General features: G+C 37.4%; 1 protein-coding gene across 2 annotated transcripts in view; it reads right to left on the bottom strand.

Moving 5' to 3' along the window:
- Positions 1-19,899, bottom strand: part of ZNF143 (zinc finger protein 143) — a 32,352-nt gene that overhangs the window by 11,859 nt on the left and 594 nt on the right. Inside the window, exons 2-12 of one of the 2 annotated variants that reach the window (XM_005873961.2) lie at positions 14,113-14,231; positions 13,694-13,786; positions 12,689-12,772; positions 12,065-12,148; positions 10,305-10,501; positions 9,690-9,764; positions 8,296-8,415; positions 6,763-6,838; positions 5,805-5,930; positions 2,664-2,843; positions 255-482 (exon numbers count right to left, since the gene is read on the bottom strand). In XM_005873961.2, the coding sequence (XP_005874023.1) occupies positions 255-482; positions 2,664-2,843; positions 5,805-5,930; positions 6,763-6,838; positions 8,296-8,415; positions 9,690-9,764; positions 10,305-10,501; positions 12,065-12,148; positions 12,689-12,772; positions 13,694-13,786; positions 14,113-14,224 (1,375 nt within the window). In that variant the 5' untranslated portion in view covers positions 14,225-14,231. The remainder of the gene's footprint in view (positions 1-254; positions 483-2,663; positions 2,844-5,804; positions 5,931-6,762; positions 6,839-8,295; positions 8,416-9,689; positions 9,765-10,304; positions 10,502-12,064; positions 12,149-12,688; positions 12,773-13,693; positions 13,787-14,112; positions 14,232-19,899) is intronic. The other variant, XM_005873960.2, reaches the window with a different exon arrangement.

Raw genomic sequence — 19,899 nt, 5'->3', positions numbered from 1 at the left:
CCCCCCAACTCTCCACCTAGTTAACACTCTAGATCTCAAAAATCACTTCCTCAGGGAAGTTTTCTCTGATGTCCAGACTAGACGAAAGTTCCCTTCTTATACATCCTGAAGTACTTTCTTTGATAGCACTTATCACAATTATAAATTGTACGGTTGTGTGATTATTTAAATGAAGCTCTATCAGTTGAGAAAATACTATAAATCATAAATTACTGTTGATTCTCAAACACAGAGACACTAGACAAAATCCTCACCTGGGGGAGGCTCAAAGAAGGCTTCCTGCTCCTCCTCGATTGGCTCTGTGTCGTTGTGGGCGGTCCGTTTGTGCATGGCCAGCGTGGAGATCTGCTTATATGTCTTCCCACAGTGTTTACCGTTGTAAGGTTTGGAATGAGTGTGAACAACATGATGTTTATACAAACTAGAATATTCTGTAAACCTTTTATCACACCCAGGGACTGTACAAACATATGGCTTTTCCCCTAAGTAAAGAAAGGCAAAAAAACCAAAACAAAATAAATCAACTTTTACACATGAAGGCATAATCATTCCATACTTTGGGAGAAGGGGGAGGAAAAGGGGGCTATAATGGCAAAAAGAAGTAGTTGCCAAATCCCTTTCTATCCTGACATGAGGCAGCTCACAAGAAAAGACTCCCTAACAATGCTTTTGATTTGGTTAAAGGGTAGTCTGCACCCTGAGTGTCATCCTGTGTCTGAATACCACTTTCCCCTTAATTTCAAAGGATGAGAAAATTAAGGATGAAGATGTTTCCCAGTTCAACTCTAAGCTTTTTTGATAAAACTGTAATCTACCTATAACTAGATAATCTAGATATGATTAATGATATCACACTAATAATGACAATAAATACAATTATTATTATAACTAATGCAGTTTACTGTAAGGATTTTATAAACATCATAGACCAGCTGTCTCCTGCACGCCCCCTACTGGGGATTGAGCCCGAAACCTAGGCATGTGCCCTAACCGGAAATCAAACCATGATCTCCTGGTTCATAGATTGATGCTCAACCACTGAACCAGGCCGGGGGGCAAAAATGAAATATATTAAAGCTATAAAAGGAATGCAAATTATATGATCAAAATATAATTTTTCTTCCAACCTACAGCCACCTTTTTAGACCTCTTAGGGTTTTATAGGCAATTTTCCACTTTCTTAGAAAATACATTAACTTAATTATGCAGGGAAAATAATAGCAATAACATATAACACACAAAGCAAGCATAAGATATTTCTGTATCAGAAATATGACTCCAGTATACTGTTTGTTCTCTCATCGAGACTCACATGCAACTTAATATTTTTTCCTTTCACAGAAAAATACACCCACAAGTAGACTTATTATAGTGGTTTTCAATTTGGATCATCAATTGTGAGTAAAAATTTTGCAAATCATTATACCAAATATACAGATGGTAAGAGTTTAGGTGTTGAGGGATACCTAGAGACCTATATATTCCTAAGCGACACCACTACACTTCCTTTCTAACCTGCTCTTCCCCATCTTAGCATCATTCAACTTTATCACAAGCTAGAATGATAGGTTCTTCTTTATTCCTCATGACTATCTTGGTTACTAAGTCCTTAGCCGATACCTCTTAAATGTGTTTCATTTGTATCTCTCTCTACCTCACTTCAAATATTCTAAATGACCTTGATCAGTTTCTTTGCTTATGGTCCCATGTCCCTTTAATTTCTTTTTATATTATTGACTGAGTGATTTCTTTTTCTAAGAAAGCAAATTTTCTTTATGTTCTCTTAAAGCTTCCCCTCTGCCCATAGCAATATTCAAACTTGTTAATGACACTGTTCAAAAGAAAGGGATTGTTGTTGATCCCTGAAAATATATCCAGAAATACCCAGGGGTTTTTGAGTGCAGCCTGAGAAACACTGACTTAAGCAACTGAAGCTTCAGTCTATAAAAATGTCTTTTAATTTTGAGTTATCACAATTTACTCTTAATGTCAGTAATAAAAATATTTTTAAATTTCTTGTAAAACTAATGCACATTCTGCTCTACTCTCCCATTCCATTCACCTTTCCATTCCCACCCACCAAAAATATGTCCACAACGTGGAGCATCAAAATTACAAACTTTTGTGCTACAAATGGGCCAAACTGACTCCTGAGGAGGAAGAGACTTTAAACAGAAAATGATCAGAGACAATTAAGAAACATGATGAAAGGAAAAAGAATGCCACAATCAACAGTCTTCTAGAGGAGCAGTTCCAGCAGGGGAAATTTCTTGTACATGTCGCTCCAGACAGGCCAGTGTGGCCGAGCAGATGGTTATGTGCTAGAGGGCAAGGCCTAGAAAGGCAATATATCCTCTTCCCTCCTATCTTAGTTCATGTAATAAAGGTGTTTATTTTTTTTAAATTGATTTTTAGAGACAGAGGAAGGGAGAAGGAGAGATAGAAACATCAATGATGAAAGAGCACAATATGGATCAGCTGCCTCCTGCATGCCCCTCGCCTTGGATGGAGCCAGAAACCCAGACAATGTGCCCTGACTGGGAATCAAACTGGTGACCTTTGGTGCACGGGACGGTGCCCAACCAATTGAGCCACACCGGCCAGGGAAAGATGTTTATTCTTAAAAGAAAAGGTTAGAAGACCAAAAAATCAGAGACTGTTACCTGTGTGTATCCTCACATGGTTTTTATAATTGGTTGCACTGGCAAATGCCCTTCCACATCCTGGTTCTGTGCAGTAATAAGGTCTTTCTCCTGTGTGTGTCCTAATATGCACTTTTCTGATATTTGATGTTGTAAAAGACCGACCACAGCCTTCAAAATGACATTTAAAGGGTCTTTCTCCTGAAAACGCACAAGGGAATAAAGTAAATGGTACAAAAATACACAAAAAAAATTATAATGTCTGATTCTTTAATTCTGCTTAGGGTAATGCTCAAGGTTCTAGAATTCTTGTATGTGAGCTTCCCTTTCAGATTGTTCCTTTCCACCCCCCGCCCCACCCCAAACAGCATCTTCTACTCCAAACTTAAATTTACATAGGAAAACCTGAACAGTATTCAAAACTCATCACTGATTACATGACTCCCCAAGATGGAATCATTTAGATGGGCATATTAAAAAATAAGCTGAGAAAAGCAAAGAAAGAAATGTCATAAAGAAACACACACACACACACACACACACAGTCAAAGTAGGATTAAGAACAATGCTAGATTCAGTTAGAACAACTATAGAATTCCCTACAAACCCCTCCACAACTTTATTTATTCTATAATACCTTGAAGAAAAATAATTTTTGGTTGTTTTAAAATCTAGTGTCTAGCACATAAGATGCCTCAAAAATCCTTGCTGAATATTTTATTATTCTCATTCGAATCTTATGAAAAAGTCTACTTTAAAAGTCTACTTTGCCAGCTATAATCCTTTTTTCATATAGGCTTTATACAACATCAAAACCCAAAGGGCCTTTAAACCGTCAGTCAGAAAACAGCCTTTGCTTTTGATTCCCATGTGGCCTTTTCTTAAATGAGCTCAAATAAAGCAAACAACTTCTGGGATTAAAAAGAAAATCTCTCTCTCTCTCTAAATATGTGTGTGTGTGCGCGCGCGCGCGCGCGCGTGTGTGTGTGTGTGTGTGTGTGTGTGTGTGTGTGTGTGTGTGTGTAGATAGATGAATGAAGGGTTTGACTCCCAGCCAAGGGCATGTACCTCATTTGCAGGTTCGGATCCCTGGCCTCTCTGGGCAAGTGCCAGAGGCAACCAATCCATGTGTCTCTTTCAGGTGGATATTTCACTCTCTCTCCCCCTCTCCTCCCTCCCTTCCACCCTCTTCAAAAATTAATGGGAAAAAAAATATCCTCTGGTGAGGATTAAAAAAATAATAATAATAAATTAACTAAAAACAAAAAGGAGCAGGAGCCTCGGCCGAGTTGCTCAATTGGTTGAGCGTCATCCCATGCACCAAAAGGTCATTGGTTTGATTCCTGGTCAGGGTACAAGCCAGGGTTTCAGGCTTGATCCCCAGTGTGGGGCATGCAGGAGGCAGCCAATCAATGTTTCTCTCTCTCTCTTTCTCCCTTTTCCTCCCTCTCCCTAAAATCTATAAAAACATAAAAAATATTTAAAATAAAATAATAAAAAGGAGCAGGAATCCTCGATCATTTCTTTAATGAGAGTTCTGTTCAATACATTAACCTAAGGCGAATAAAGAGTTTATCTTGGTTAAATCTCTTCTCCTCTCTGGATCAAAAAATGACCACTAATGTTTTCCCAGCTCAAATGTTTTAACTCTGCAGCACCTTTCTTTGTTTTCCCACTTAAATCACTTGTTTATAATAGAAGTCCCTGAAACCCCCTACTCAATCTAACATTTTACCAATGAAAATACTCATAATTTAAAAACCACATGAATATGTGGTGTGCGAAATGAATACTATCAAAGGAATCACAATTCTGATGTTTGGACCAAATATTAATGGAACTAGTTCAATGGTTTTATGTAACTTTATATAAAAAGTTGGCATTATATAGCAAATCCAAATAGAATTTGCAGGAGCTTGGAAACACTTGCTTCTGGTACAATGGATAAAAGTAAGTGTATGAATGAACTAGAAGCACAGACCTACAGCTTTGTTCCTGAACATTATAAAGTAAAGCCAATTTTAAATCATATTTGAACTAAAAGTTAAATTTTAATGACTGGAAGAATCCTCCAGAAAAATCTGATAAACTATTTCAGAATGCTTAGAGGTATTTGGGGACAAACTTACACTATATTTAGAACATCTGAAGTAAATCTCAAACAAAATTCTTATACTATGTCACTTAGTCAACAGCTTATAATAGAATCTCTTATCAACAGTTTCTAAAATTCTTCCAGCTCCAATCCAAAGCAAAAAATTACCTTTATAACACCAATTCTACACACAAGGAAGAGAGCGGAAGAGAGGGAAGATAAGGGCAAAATGCTGTTTTAGAAAAAGAGAAGAAAATTTTAAGGGGAGGATAGATGATCACGAGGAAACTGCAAGCCTTTCTTTCTGTGAGGCTGTTAGGGGCTCAAACACTTTTTTTAAAAAATATATTTTATTGATTTTTTACAGAGAGGAAGGGAGAGGGATAGAGAGTTAGAAACATCGATGAGTGAGAAACATCGATCAGCTGCCTCTTGCACACCCCCTACTGGGGATGTGCCCGAAACCAAGGTACATGCCCTTGACTGGACTCGAACCCTTTGGTCCGCAGGCCGACGCTTTATCCACTGAGCCAAACCAGTCAGGGTTCAAACACTTTTTTTTAGCAGCAGCTTGATGCATGAGAAGCAATACTAAGTTGAGAAACCACTGGGTGCCTTAGGTTCTGGTCTCAGTTGGTCTACTAAGTATGTGTGTAATCCTAGGTAAATAAGCCTGTTACTTAGACAATCCCTTTTAGATACTGAGAGTTGGTGGTCTAGGGCAGCGGTCGAGAACCTTTCGGACCTCCATGGACCACTGGTTGGCAACTGCTGGTGTAGGGCCACTGTTAACCTTTATTTGGGATATGGACCCATTTGAGAATCTAACAAAGTTATGGGTCCTCATCCTGGAAAGAAGCACACCTGTGAAAATAGCAAATGGCATAGAATTTCAGTTCAAAAGAAACCTTGATGATGACTCCCTGAAACTCTTTCAGAGACTCCTTCCCCAAGTCCCCTCTCTGCAGGTAAGGACTGCTTGACCAGCGGTCACTAACCTTTCGAACCTCACAGACCACCGGTTGGCGACCGCTGGCCTAGACAGATTTGTTCACACAGTACTGTACCTGTATGAGTTCTGATATGTTTCTGTAGATCTCCTGAAGTTTTAAAGGATTTAGTACAATTATCTTCTGAACACCGATATGGCTTTTCTCCTGTATGAGTTCTGACATGACTTTTTAATCCATAACCTTTAAGAAAAATTTAAAAGAAATTTAATTACACAAGACCCCTCTAACCATGCCCGTTGAGATTAAGCTATTGAAAAATATAGTAAACACCAAGGCTATAATACTAGGCAAGCACAACAAAATAACTATTGAAAATGTACAAGAGGCCTGGCCAGCATGGCTCAGTGGTTGAGCGTGGACCTATGAACCAGGAGGTCACGGTTCGATTCCCAGTCAGGGCACATGCCCGGTTTGCGGGCTCAGTCCCCAGTGTGGGGGCATGCAGGAGATAGCCGATCAATGATTCTCTTTCATCATTGATGTTTCTCTCTCTCCCTCTCCCTTCCTCTCTGAAATCAATAAAAATAAAAAATAAAATGTACAAGAATATGACAGCTCAGGACTGTCATGCTGGAAATTCAATAGTTTCATCTCTGTCTAGAAGAGGATGTGTCTTTTTAAAAAGTGTTCCCGTCTTATTAGATGCTCATAACTCATAACCCAAAAACCTGAAGTGGACTCAAGACATGGAATGAGGTACCCCTCCTGGCCCTGCTGGATCTGTCCCAATTCCCCAGGGTTCCCCCTAAGGTCTGTCCTAATGTTAAATTCTGTGCCAGCTTTTATTTTTCCTGCTAAAATAAAGCAGGGTGTGGAGTGAAACACCAAACAAAGTAGGCAGAAATAAAATAGGCCTGAGGAGAAAAATGGGAACAGAGAGAATAGAGCAAGTAGGGACAGACTGAAAAACTGGTCATTGTGTACATGCTAATTCAGACAAAAGCAAGGGGTCAGTTCCTGCCTCAGGCCTGCCTCTGCTTGACTCCTAAGTGAAGCAAATTCATGTTTTTACCTGTTGCAAATGCTTTCCCACAGCCAGGATGCTCACACTGATAAGGCCGGTCTCCCGTGTGTGACCTCTCATGAACCTGTCATTAAAACACAAAATGATTCTGTTTCCTTTAGGCATTTCTCAGGTAGATGGTGTCAACACAGACCTATTTTTTTTTCACTGCTGAATTATTTTGTTATTTGTATGTTACTTTAGAAAAACCACATGCACACAAAAAGGTAACTTTTCTCAAAAACTACAGTCCAGGAATTCTCAATATAGACCAAAATATTCTGTTAAGTAGTACTCATTTTAAATAAGAAACAGGAAGAGTGGAGGTGTGAATTTTTCTAGAGTGCTCAAAGGTGTGTGTATGGAACACTGCATGGTGAGAGGCAGGAGCAGAGTGTAGGGAGAGGCTACCCAATGGAAGGTTAAGATACAGAGGCTGCTGCTTGCCTCCACCTGAGGCAAGGCTTCACCACTGACTAGCAGTGTGGCCACGACACTTGCCTGCTGTAAGCCTTAAATGCTCTCTGTAAAGTGGGGACATAAACAGTATCTACCACAGAGTGCTGCTGTGACAAATGAATGATCATGACAGTGGCCAACATTTATTGAACTTCTACCACATGCCAGGCCATTCTTTTTGATACTCTACATGTATAGTTTTATTTAATTCTCATAACTACTCTATGGGAATATACTTTATCATCCAATTTTATAGATAAGGAAAATAAGGTACTAAGAGGGTAGGTAACATGTTAAGGTTACACACTGCTAAGTAGTGACGATGGGCTCTGAGGTTGCTACTTCACACATGTTAAATGCACACTTCCTGCTACATTGTAAATTATTCAGTTATTGTGAGCTATTATTTTTGAGTCATGGTATATTGTGTTTAGCTGCAATGAAAGTACTTGGCCTGTATATTTGGACGATAGGACAAACTAACACCAACTTTTGCTAGATTTCAGCAAATCACTGTTAACAAAGTGATTATACACACTACTGATATAATTTTATAAATTTCACATTTGACAAAAATGTATTCAAATATATAGAGTACTTACCATGTGCCAGTATGTAGACAGAGATGAAGTAAACATAGTCGAAGCCCTCAAAAAGTTGACATTTTCTAAAATCTGCATAGGCTTTTGTGTGTCTTTGATTGAGTGTGAGTGTGAATGTGTGTCTGTAGTCCAGTGATGGCAAACCTATGACACGCGTGTCAGAGGTGACACGCGAACTCATTTTTTTGGTTGATTTTTCTTTGTTAAATGGCATTTAAATATATAAAATAAAAATCAAAAATATAAATCTTTGTTTTACTATGGTTGCAAATATCAAAAAATTTCTATATGTGACATGGCACCAGAGTTAAATTAGGGTTTTTCAAAATGCTGACACGCCGAGCTCAAAAGGTTTGCCATCACTGGTCTATACCTTGATAAATGAAGGAAAACAATGCATTTGAATGCTACAAATTTATCATGTTGGCATTTAATGTCCTAGGTATTCTCATAACTAGACCCAGCATTTCTTCATATATACCTTAAGATGATGAGCTGTTGTATATAATTTTCCACATCCATCATATTCACATCGAAATGCCTTCTCTCCACTCTGTTGAGATTTAGCAGTTACTCTTGCTGCATGTCCTTGTAAGACAATCTAGATGAAACAAAAAGTATTACTTAAATTGTTTACACAGAGATAAAATAGATGAAATTACTATTTTCCAGACTTAAGTTATCATTGTACGAAGATTTTATCATGCTGAGCCCGTTAGGCTAATTCCATTCCATGGCTGAAGTCAGTGACTCTGGAAGAAGTCGAAAGGAGATCCATGAGGAGTGGCTAAAGCTCACAGATCTTCAGTAGTCCCCCCTTATCCACAGGGATACATTACAAGACTCTCAGTGGATACCTGAAACCACAGATTGGATGGGACCCTATATGCACTATGTTTTCTTCTATACCTACATACTTATAATAAAGTTTAATTTATAAAATAAGCACAGTAAGAGATGAACAATAATTAATATAACATGTATAATATACTGTAATAAAGTTATGTGAATGTGGTCTCTCTAAATATCTTATTGTGCTGTAATCATCCTTCTTACGATGATGATGTTATGAGATGATAAAATACCTTATTAAGTTGAGAACTTTCAACTTTCACTTAAAGGAAGCACTTTATGGCTTTTCTTGGTCATATCTAAATTGCCAGTATCACTGCTTTTGTGCTTTGGGGCCATTATTAAGTAAAATATTATTAAGTGCTTGAAAATATGATTAAGTGCATGAAAAAAAGTACTATAATACAATGACAGTCTATTTGATAATTGAGACAGCTACTAAGTGACTAACAGGCAGGTAGTGTATACAGCAAGGATACACCGGACTAAAAAATAATTCACATCCTACGCAGGAAAGTGTGAGATTTCATTATGCTACTCAGAATGACACACAATTTAAAACTTATGACTGTTCAAATTTTCCATTTAATATTTCTAAACTGCAGTTGATTGTGGGTAACTAAAACCGCTATTAAGGGGGGGACTGCTGTGTTGCCACTCTAGAAAAAAAACCCCAAGTATCATCTCCATTGTATGCAGGTATTCCTTAACATACTCAAGGGATATATCTGTATCTATATTTATATATATTTTAGGAGGGGGGAAAGAGAGAGAAATATCGATGTGAGAGAGACACATCAATTGGTTGCCTCCTGCACGCACCCCAACCAAGCCAGGGATCGAACCTGCAACTGAGGTACATACCCTTGACCAGGAATCTAACCCACAATCCTTTAGTCCACTGGCCAACACTCAACACTGAGAAAACTGGCCAGGGCAAGTTCCCTATTTTTGCTTTCATCCATAAAAGGGCACAATAATGCTGAGAAAGAAATTCTTATATAAAAAAGTAGCTTTACATACCTGCATTTTTTTCTCTTGCTCATTTTCTCCAATCATTCCAGTACCTGTTATACTTTCACTTCCATCAATGGATACCTATAGGAATAAAATAAAGCTTAAAAAAGTTTTACATTTTGATAATTATTTAGACAGGGTGATAAGTACATGAAGGTTCATTATTGCTTATTTCTGTGTGTGAAAATTTTCATAATAAAAACTGGGAAAGTAACCTTTTAAACTATATGAAAAATATATATTCAACACAGGGAAAAAACCCAGCCGTTTTGATATAAAACTTAATTGAGACTTTCCTTCACCTTTTCCAATCTCTAATTTCTACTTCTTAATTCATAAGTTTTACTTACACTTTATTATTTCTCTTATGGCACTCACTCAACCTCGAATATAACTTTTATGAGTTACCCGTCACCCACTTATTTTCTACAAGCTCTTATCCCATCCCTTATTTTTCTTCCAATATTTCTTTCTACACACTTCTTTTAAGATGCTGATCTTCTCCTTGATGCTGTCTGATTCTGACTCTGAACTGCCAGTTTCTTATCAGATACTTTTTTGTTTTCTTTTCTTTTAATGAAAAATAAAGAAGGTTGTTCTTGATACTGTAAAATGATGTACCTTTGCTGCATACTGTTCCAAAGCATTGATGGTTTCAGAATCAATTGTGACATCCCCAGTATGCAGATCTGCCACTGTACCATCAGCCTGAATTGGTAGGATGGTATCAGACTGTGGGACTTGCACTGCTTGGTGGATGTAAGCCGTGGTGCCATCTTCCAGCTGAACTGCCTGTAATGCGCTCTGGTCATAACTATCTGAGGGAATGGAAGAGAATGGCATTAAATTAAAGGTAGTCTGATGAACAGTTACATATTTAAAAGAAGAAGGGAATGAAGTTTTACTGAGTAGTTACACTGAACCCTGACTCATGTGCTTTACATGTGCTATTTCAGTCAATCCTCACGATTCTGTGAGGCAGGTATATTTACCACCCCCACTGTACAAATGGGAAGTTGAGGTTTTGGGAAGTAAAGTCACTTTCCGTAGGAACTGGGAAATAAATAAAATTAATTAATAGCCAAAATCAGTATGTCAAAAAACAAGGATCTGGATTCATGTCAATGTGACTCCAAAGGCCATGGTTTTCCCCGCCTTAAATAACCATACAAAGCTGTACACAGCATTATGAAATAGTAAATCTGTCCAACTAAAATGAACCCATGATTAACTCCCACTGCTAAAGAAAAAAAATATTTTTGGTTAAGTAATTTGTTCAAAGTCACACAGCTAAAGAATAGCTGACCAAGATTTGAACCCAGATATCTTGCTGCAGAGCTGTGCTCATTATACCTCTGAATTCCACCTCAAAGCCCTGGTCCTCACCACATGAAGTTAATAAACGTTAGTATTTTGCTCTATTTGTTTCAGATATTTTAATTTAGTTTTAACACAATAGGCAAAGAAGTTCTATTTAAGAGAGAAAAAAGTCAACAATTTAACTTTAAAATATTTAATTTTATATATATACTAGAGGCCCAGTGCATGACATACATGCACTGGGGGGAGGGGGGTGTCCCTCAGCCCGACCTGTGCCCTCTTGCAGTCCAGGACTTCTCAGGGGATGTCCACTTGCCAGCTGGCAAACAGACATCCCCGAGGGGTCCTTAGTGCTGCTGCGGAGGTGGGAGAGGCTCCCACCACTGCCACTGCACTCGCCAGCCGTGAACCCAGCTTGTGACTGAGCGGTGCTCCCCCTGTGGGAGCAAACTGACCACCAGGGGGCAGCTCCTGCGTTGAGCATCTGCCCCCTAGTGCATGTCATAGTGCATGTCATAGTGACTGGTGGTTCAGCCATTAGGTCGATTTGCATATTACCCTTTTATTATATAGAATTTTTAATCTTCAAAAATATCAAAAGATATTTTTTGAGAGAGAGAGAGAGAGAGAGAGAGAGAGAAACATCCACGTGAAAGAGTCACATCAATTGGTTGCCTCCCGCACACACCCCAACCAGGGTGGGGATCAAACCTGCAACTGAGGTATGTGCCCTTGACTGGGAATCGAACCCATGACCCTTCAGTGCTTGGGCCAATGCTTTAAGCACTGAGAAATACCAGTCAGGGCTAATTTCATATTTTAAAAGTAGCCTCTATTTGAAGTCCTTCAGGAAACAGGGGTTTGCTATTCCGAATTGTTATAGGACAGCTCAAATTATCAGAAATTTTTCCTTAGATTGTGCCAAAATCTGCCATCTTGTATTTGAGAACAAGTATAATTCTTCTTTTACATGACACCACTTCAGTAACTAAAGGCAGGTCTTATTTTTCCCACGTCCCCATTTCTTCCTTACTTTATTCACATTTCCAAAACTATTTTACCTTTGGAGGTATGGTGAATAAAGGCTGTAGTTCCATCTTCTAACTGCACGGCTTGACCATCCTCTAGACGTAAACTGTCCCCTGCTCGAGAACAATGCTTACATTTAGATCCCATGTTTTCTGATCATTCAACAACAGAGTAAAATAAGTAAAATAAATCATTGAACACATTATAAAAACTACCCTTGCTCTATGGGTCCTTGAACATTTAAGTAATTTCAGTAAAGCTACTCTGAATAAGTGTTTAATGGTAAAAAGATATTAAGATATTCCTACTTATATTAGGAATATGTACCAGGGGATTAGAAGAGTTGAAAGAAGAAAAAGAAAAAAGGGAAAAAAATCAGAGACATGTAGGATTTAGCTAAATAGCTAAAATAATAGAAATATTAGGACTGTTGCACACTTATCTCCAGAGTGCAGTCCAGTAAGTTCTTTTCTATTATTTTGAGACAAAGTCTCAATTAAGTTAAAATGGTCTTTATAAGCTCTATGTGACATCTACTGATCTTCCCTTTCAGAGGAGGACTAGAGATCAGGACTGAGTTTAAGTAGTAAGAGGAGCTTGAGGTAGCAAATACTGCAGTATGAAAAACAGGAAGGTAAGTAGCATGAAATACTTACTACTTTTAGGTATGGGTACATGTTGAACATAGGCAGCAGAACCGTCTTCCAACTGAATGACCTGGCCATCTATGAGTTTTCCATCTGGAACAAAAAAACATTTAAGCCAATAAATTAGCACAAACAAAATTTTAAATTTTATACAATTTCAAAATGATTATCAACTATAAAAACATACACTACTTAAGATCATGTTCATCTTGATTCTTCCCTCAATGTTCTGAGGCAATTCAATAACACATCCAGTGATCCTACAGAAAGCAGAAAATCCTCCCTCAGCCATCCTTCCTCCCCTCCAATTTTCAATTAGACAAGTTCAAGAGGAAGAGTGGCTCATTATAGCAGGCTACATGAGTATAACCTCTATATGCCTTTCAGAGCCACCTAGGAACAGTACTCTGACTAGGGGGAAGCTGGAGCTGGGAAGAATAGACAATATGTCCGTGTATGTGAGGCCAGCTGTCATTCTCATCCCTGAATATATTTCTTAAAAATATTAAATAATAATTTGAATTTAAAAAGCAAGAAAGGTCTTACTAGAATTAGGTTGGGGACACTCCTTCCTGCCTCACTAATTTTGATTCTCCACAGTATTTTCTGAATATCTCAAAGGGTGTCCCCAAATTAAAACAATATTTAAGTTAAACTGAGCCCAGTCAGTGCGGCTCAGTTGGTTGAGTGTCCTCCCATGCACAAAAGAGGTCACTGGTTCGATTTGAGGTTGGGGCATATGCTCAGGTTGCAGGCTCAGTCCCCAGTGGAGGACATGCAGGAGGTAGCCAATCAATGTTTCTCTCTCTAAAAATCCATAAAAACATATTTATTTAAAAAAAATAAGTTAAACTGAAACTGTTGAAAATCACCATATGCAATACAGCATCTTTAGGAGGGATTAGGAAGGGGTATAGTTGCTAAGTTAAGATCATGTATAGTTGCTAAGTGCTCAACTTTGAGGTTATTATACATTGCTGGTATTAACCAATGGGTTATATATGAGGCACATACCTTTAGAATTGTGTTGTATATAAGCGGTAGAACCATCTGCAAGTGTTACTGCTTGTAAGCTTACACCTTCCATATTTTCTAAATTGTCAGCATCTATCATAAAAAGATAGTTATTTTCTTTAGATAACACCATATGTATATGCTATTTAAATTGTTTTTTAAAAATGAAAATTAGGCAAAAGGCAGACTGATTAATTTAGACTCAAATGGGACTTTTTCTAGTACTTACAAAAACGTTTCCCTGCCCTGCCATACCCAGCATCCACATGAAGATAAAAATGCCATCCAAAGGCTTAGCTTTGGGTTGTCTTTAGATAAACAAGAAGAGGGAAGTAAACACAGTGTTGTGATTTTTAATTTTCCCTTAAGATAAATGGTATTTCCAAGCCCACATGATCCCTTCAAATAAGACTGCTCACCTGCCACAGTTACTGCCTCTGTCAGGCACAGGGTAACATGCTGAGCCTCCATTCCTCCTCCAGGAAACTCTGTCATTCCCTGAGAATCTCGATTTATTTGGGCTAACAACATTTTTTACCTTGAAGAAAAATATAGACACTTGAGAACAAAGAACAATGCATAGGAAATAAAAGCTAAAAAGAATATTTATGAATCTTTAAAAAATGCTAAGAAGTAAATAATGTTTGAAATAAGCTGAAATTTCACTGAATATGCAGGGTAAGAGTATGAACCCAAAGTCCAAGGCATGCTTTTCATAATTCACCAGTGAATTATTGAACACACTGACAAGTCTTGCCTATCAGTTTTGGACCACGTCTAAAATTCCCATAATTAGAGTTCTTTGGGTTTAACACGATTGAAGATTCCCACTTATAATCCACTAGCAATCGTGTTGACTCAGTCTTCAGAAATCTATCCTGAATCTGGCCACTTCTCACAATTTTCACCATTACTTCCCTGATCCAAGCCACTACCCTCTCTCACCAACATTACTGCAAAAACATCCTAACTATCTCCCTGCTTCTGCTGTGACCTCCCCACAGTCTCCTCTCAATACAGCAGGCTCAAAACCTTCTGATGACTTCTCAAAGTAAAGCCAAAGTCCTTATACTAGCCTATAAGGCCAATGATCTTGCCCCTCAATTCCTGCTGCTCTTCATCTCATTCCTTCTATTTCAGCCACACTGATGTCCTTGCTTTTCCTCAAACATACTTGGTGTTCTGCTGCCTCAGGACATTTACATTTGATGTTCCTTTTGCCTCAAACATTCTTTCCAGCATTTTCATTATTATTCCCTCTTCTTCTTCAAGTCTTTGTTCAATGCCACTCCAATGAGAGCTTCCTTGTTCATTTCATTTCAAACTGCACCTCCTACCCCAACCATGACATCCCTATCCCTCTGCCCTCCTTCATATTTCTGCATAGTATTATTGACATATTACATGCACTTACTTTTTATTTTGTCTATTTCCCCCTCCACTAGGACAGATAGGATTTTTATCTGTTTGATCACTGCTGACCCAAGTACCCAATAAATAGTTGGCACTTAGAAGATACACAATAGGTGCAGAATAAATAGATGAATGAATGGCTCTTGTACCAATCACCACCACAACCCCCTTCCTTCCTTCTCCTATCTCTAGGTTCCTTTACCTCTGTGGACTCTGAGTGGTCTCAAACAAGAGTTGGGATAATTTAGCTGCCCTGGGCCAGGGAACTGGACAAGAGTATCTCTTGAGGACCTTTACAGATCTAAAGATCTGATTTTCAATGTCAATATTTAAAAGCACAATCTGGCCGGGCCGATGTAACTCAGTGGTTGAGCGTTGATCTGTGAACCACGCTCTCTCCTGTTGTTTCTTCTACCTTAAGTCCTTCCTTTGTTTCACTGTCCTCAGCTTTAATAAATGTACTCTCAAAATAAAATAAAATAAATGTCTGAGTTTTTATCATAACGCAAGCATTTGTCCTTTTCTTTCATTTACAAATCTCCAAATAACTGTAATATAGCATCAATAGGTAGCTCACATATCTGAAATAAATAAAAGTTCTCTCTTGTCTGAAAGCTGGTCAACTATTAAATTTCTCCAGAAAGGCTTCAGTACCTATAGTTTTGATCCTAATGAAAAAAAATCTATACCAACTCAAAGATGAAGAAACAACTATTTCCTGGACACAAATTGCTGGCAAATACAAACTTCTATAAAATAAACGTGTTCTTATCATTCTGCAATAACTCTTTGAAGCCCCCAAGGTACATGATCTCATTCCTAGCTCAGGATATCTTATATACCTCAATTCCCCTTCCTCTCTCTGAACCACTATCATGTGGGGGTTTCTGACTCTTTCATATTTGGGGGGGGTATGTATTAAATTTGGTTATTTTTCTCTTGCTAATCTATATCATGTCTGTTCGATTATTCGACCAGCCCGAAGAACTTTGAGGATAGAGGAAAGTTTGTTATTTCCCCATAACTGAGAATTCATGTGTGTGTTTTTTAAAATATATAAATATCTACATTTAAAAATACAAGTGGTTACCTCCCAGAAATGGGACTAGGTGACTGAGGGTGAGTGGGGAAAGGACTCAATATTTACTGTATATCTTCTGTAAGTTAAAAAAAAATTTCACCATGATTATGTCTATGATTTTAAAAACTAAAAGTAGTTATTATAAACAGAAAGAAGCATTAATAGAGAAAGCAACACCTAGCTTTGCCTCAGGGATACAAAGACTAGGACATATAAGTTTGGGCATAAAAAGATAAATAAGCATTTCCTAGGGGTAGAAGAGTATAAAGGGCAGTCCAAACACAGGGAACAGCCTTTAATTGTCACTAGCCCCTCACTACCTGATCCATTCTGCCCATTAGACTATATCCTTCTAAGTATGTGCTGTGTCCTCTGAGTTTCTGGAATTTTGACTCCTAAGATTATATGTTCAATAAATATCTAATGGGTTTAACATATCTCATGTTTCAGAGTGCTTTAAAATTGTCCTCTATTATACACACCCAGCCATGCTGATCTTCTAGTTTCTAGTAATACACCTAACTCTTCCTGCTTTTGCACATATTGTTCAGTGTTACCTGTTACCTGAAATATCCATTCTACCATCATCTCCTTATTCTCTATCATAGACCTCTATATCCTTCATAGGAGAATTTCATTTATCAGAATTTCTAACTGAACTCTAAGTTCCATGATGGCAAGACCCCTATCTGTCCTATTCACCCCTGAATTCTTGGAATGCCTGGCCCATGGTACATGCTTACTAAATATTTGTTGAATAAATGAATACAATTTGTCTGACATCATGGCTAGTTAACTTGATGGGATTAAAAATTAGGTCTTTTTTTTATCCCAATACTCTTTTCATTGCATCTCACTTTTCACAATATGCCACTGTATTATGTGTATATAGCATGTATAAAGTGTCATTCATTTTAATGATTCCAATTTCTTGTGACCATTACTTCATATTTTATAAATCTCTGTGTTTACAATACTAAGCCAAATGCTTTCATTATTATTTAACTTAAAAATATGTACAAATAGCACATTAACATACATGCTATGGCATATTTAGTATAGTACTCAAAATACCGTATCATTCTAGGAACTACAGATTGTATTTTAAAAGTTAAAGAGGTGGGTACCTGGTAGGTTGATAGACTGGGCTTTCTTCAAGTCACAGCTCTGCTGTATAATAGTTGGACAAGCTACTCTCACTTCAGTTGATTCACTTGCAAAATAGGGATAACTCCAGTACTTGACAAGTTAATAGTGAAGGTAATACGTTTATGTACATATGTAAACCACTCAATAAATCATTCAATTTAGTGCCTAGTCAAAGTTAAGTGCTGAGTAAAGTGGTATTTTAAGTACAACAAACATAGTTTGGAGTTAAATGCCCATGTCTACACATTAACGACAAATTATTTCCACAGAGTGCAGAGTTCCCACTATACCAGTTTTAAAATGGGATTAGATCCATGGAAAAGTATGGAGAAAAGTTTATTATTGTTTTCAAAATTTTCTTTTCTATGAGGGAGATTTCTCAGTCTAAATCCATCTTAAAAAACAAAATAACTTTGATTGACAGTATAAGAAAGTTTGTTATTTTAAAAAATTTTTTATTGATTTGAGAAAGAAGAAAAGGTAGAGCGAGTGAGAGAAACACATTGACTTGTTGTTCCATTTATTTATGCATTTACTGGTTGATTTTTGTATGTGCCTTGATTGGGGATTGAACCCACAACCTTAACGTATGGGGAAGAAACTCTAACCAACTGAGCTACCCAGGCAGGACCACAATAAAGTTTAAAATACTGTCTCACAAATTAAGCATAGAAAGGAGCAATGACACATGCAACCCGAATCTTAAAAAATCACTGTCCTAAAATAAAGCAAGGAGCAAAAAGACTCAGAACTAAGTGAAACCTCAGGTTAAAACAAAAAAAGCAAAAATTAGATTAAAAATGTCAAAACTGAGTAATGATGAAAACCTCAGGACTCAGAAAATTCTCCTCACGTGATCATAAACTGCATGTACATTATAAATAATTAATATCAGCTGAAGTAATAGTAGAGGTACAATTCCCCAAGCCAGGTAGGTCATCTTTCCATGAGGAGCACAATGAATCCTTACTTCACAGCAATATCTCCACTTGCAGCCAAGGGCTATGAACATTTTGCAAATCTTGTATCTGATAAGGGACTTTTATATAAAGACCTCTTACAACTCAGTAATAGACAAGCAATCCAATTTTTAAAAAGGAGAAAGGAGCAAACTCAACATTTCTCTAAAGAAGATATACAAATGGCCAATAAACACATGAAAAAAATGCTCAATACCATAAGCCATTGGGAAATGCAAATCAAAATCCCTAAGAGATACCACTTCATTCCCACTAAAATGGCTACTTATCAAAGAGACTGATAACAACAAGTATTGGCAAGGATATGAAGAAATGGGAACTCTCATACTTCGGAAAACAATTTGACAGTTTCTCAAAAGGTTAAATATGCTGGTAGCTACCAACTATATGATCAAGAAATTCTACTTCTAGGAATATGTGCGCATATATATATATATATATATATATGAAAAATGAAAATATGTCCACACAAAAACTTGTACACAATATTCATAGCAACATTACATATAACAGACAAATGGTGGAAACAATCTTTATGGCCATCAACAGATGATGGGTAAATAGAACATGCTATGTCCATACATGAAAGAAATGAAGCATCGATAATGCTGTAACATGAAGGAAACTTGCAAATACTATTCTAAGATAAAGTCAATCAAAAAGGCTCACATACTGCAGATTAATATGAAATGTTCAAAATAGGCAAATCTGTAGATGAGTGGTTGGGAAAGGGACGGGTAGGAGGATTAAAGGGAATGGGGAGTAACTTAATGGGTAGTTTCTTTTTGGAGAGAAAATTGATGGTGGTGATGGGTTGGCATAACTCTCAATATACCAAACCAACATAATTACACTTTAAATGGGTGAATTGTATAAAGATATGTGAATTATATAAAGCTATTATATAAAAATTATGTTAACAGCTATTATATAAAAAAATTATATAAAGCTATTTAAAAAAGTGGGAGAGGCTAGGTAATTTCCAACATACACCTGAATTAGTTGCAAATCTGATCATCTCATCAGGGTTTGGATGATCATCTTATCATCTAAACACTTAATAATGAAATACTAAGTATTGCACAGATTTTTGTCAACTACAGCCAAACCACTTATCTTTTAGTAAGATGCAGGACAAAGCTGACCACAATCTCCAACCTACAGTTTTCCACCACATCCCGCAATGATTATACCAGCTGATTAGACACTTCCAAAGCAAAGGCTTAAATTCATTTTAAATATATAATGGGTTTAGCAATGGTATTCTTTTCCCCTATTTTTTTGCTTAACTTCGTTAATTCCGAGGGTGGGGTTGGGGGGAAGAACGTTTAAAATATTGTAAGACAAGGAAATAAATTGGTTCACGTTCCACAATAACATGTTACAAAGCAACAAGGATTCGTTCACTCTTTGGCCAAAACCGACAAAAAGAAGGAATGATAAAATTGACAATTTCTAATATTCGGTGCGGGGCCTCAGTGACCTAAATATCTTTTTTATTTTATTTAACTGAGGAAAACAAACAATCTGCCCACAATCTTGGTGGGAGGAAATTCTAGGTGCGACGTTCAGGCGCGGTCCGA

This window comes from Myotis brandtii, unplaced genomic scaffold, assembly GCF_000412655.1.
Source record: "Myotis brandtii unplaced genomic scaffold, ASM41265v1 scaffold422, whole genome shotgun sequence".
NCBI classification, from domain to species: domain Eukaryota; kingdom Metazoa; phylum Chordata; class Mammalia; order Chiroptera; family Vespertilionidae; genus Myotis; species Myotis brandtii.
The sequence above is the reverse complement of the archived record's forward strand: the minus strand, read 5'-3'. Positions and strand labels throughout refer to the sequence as shown.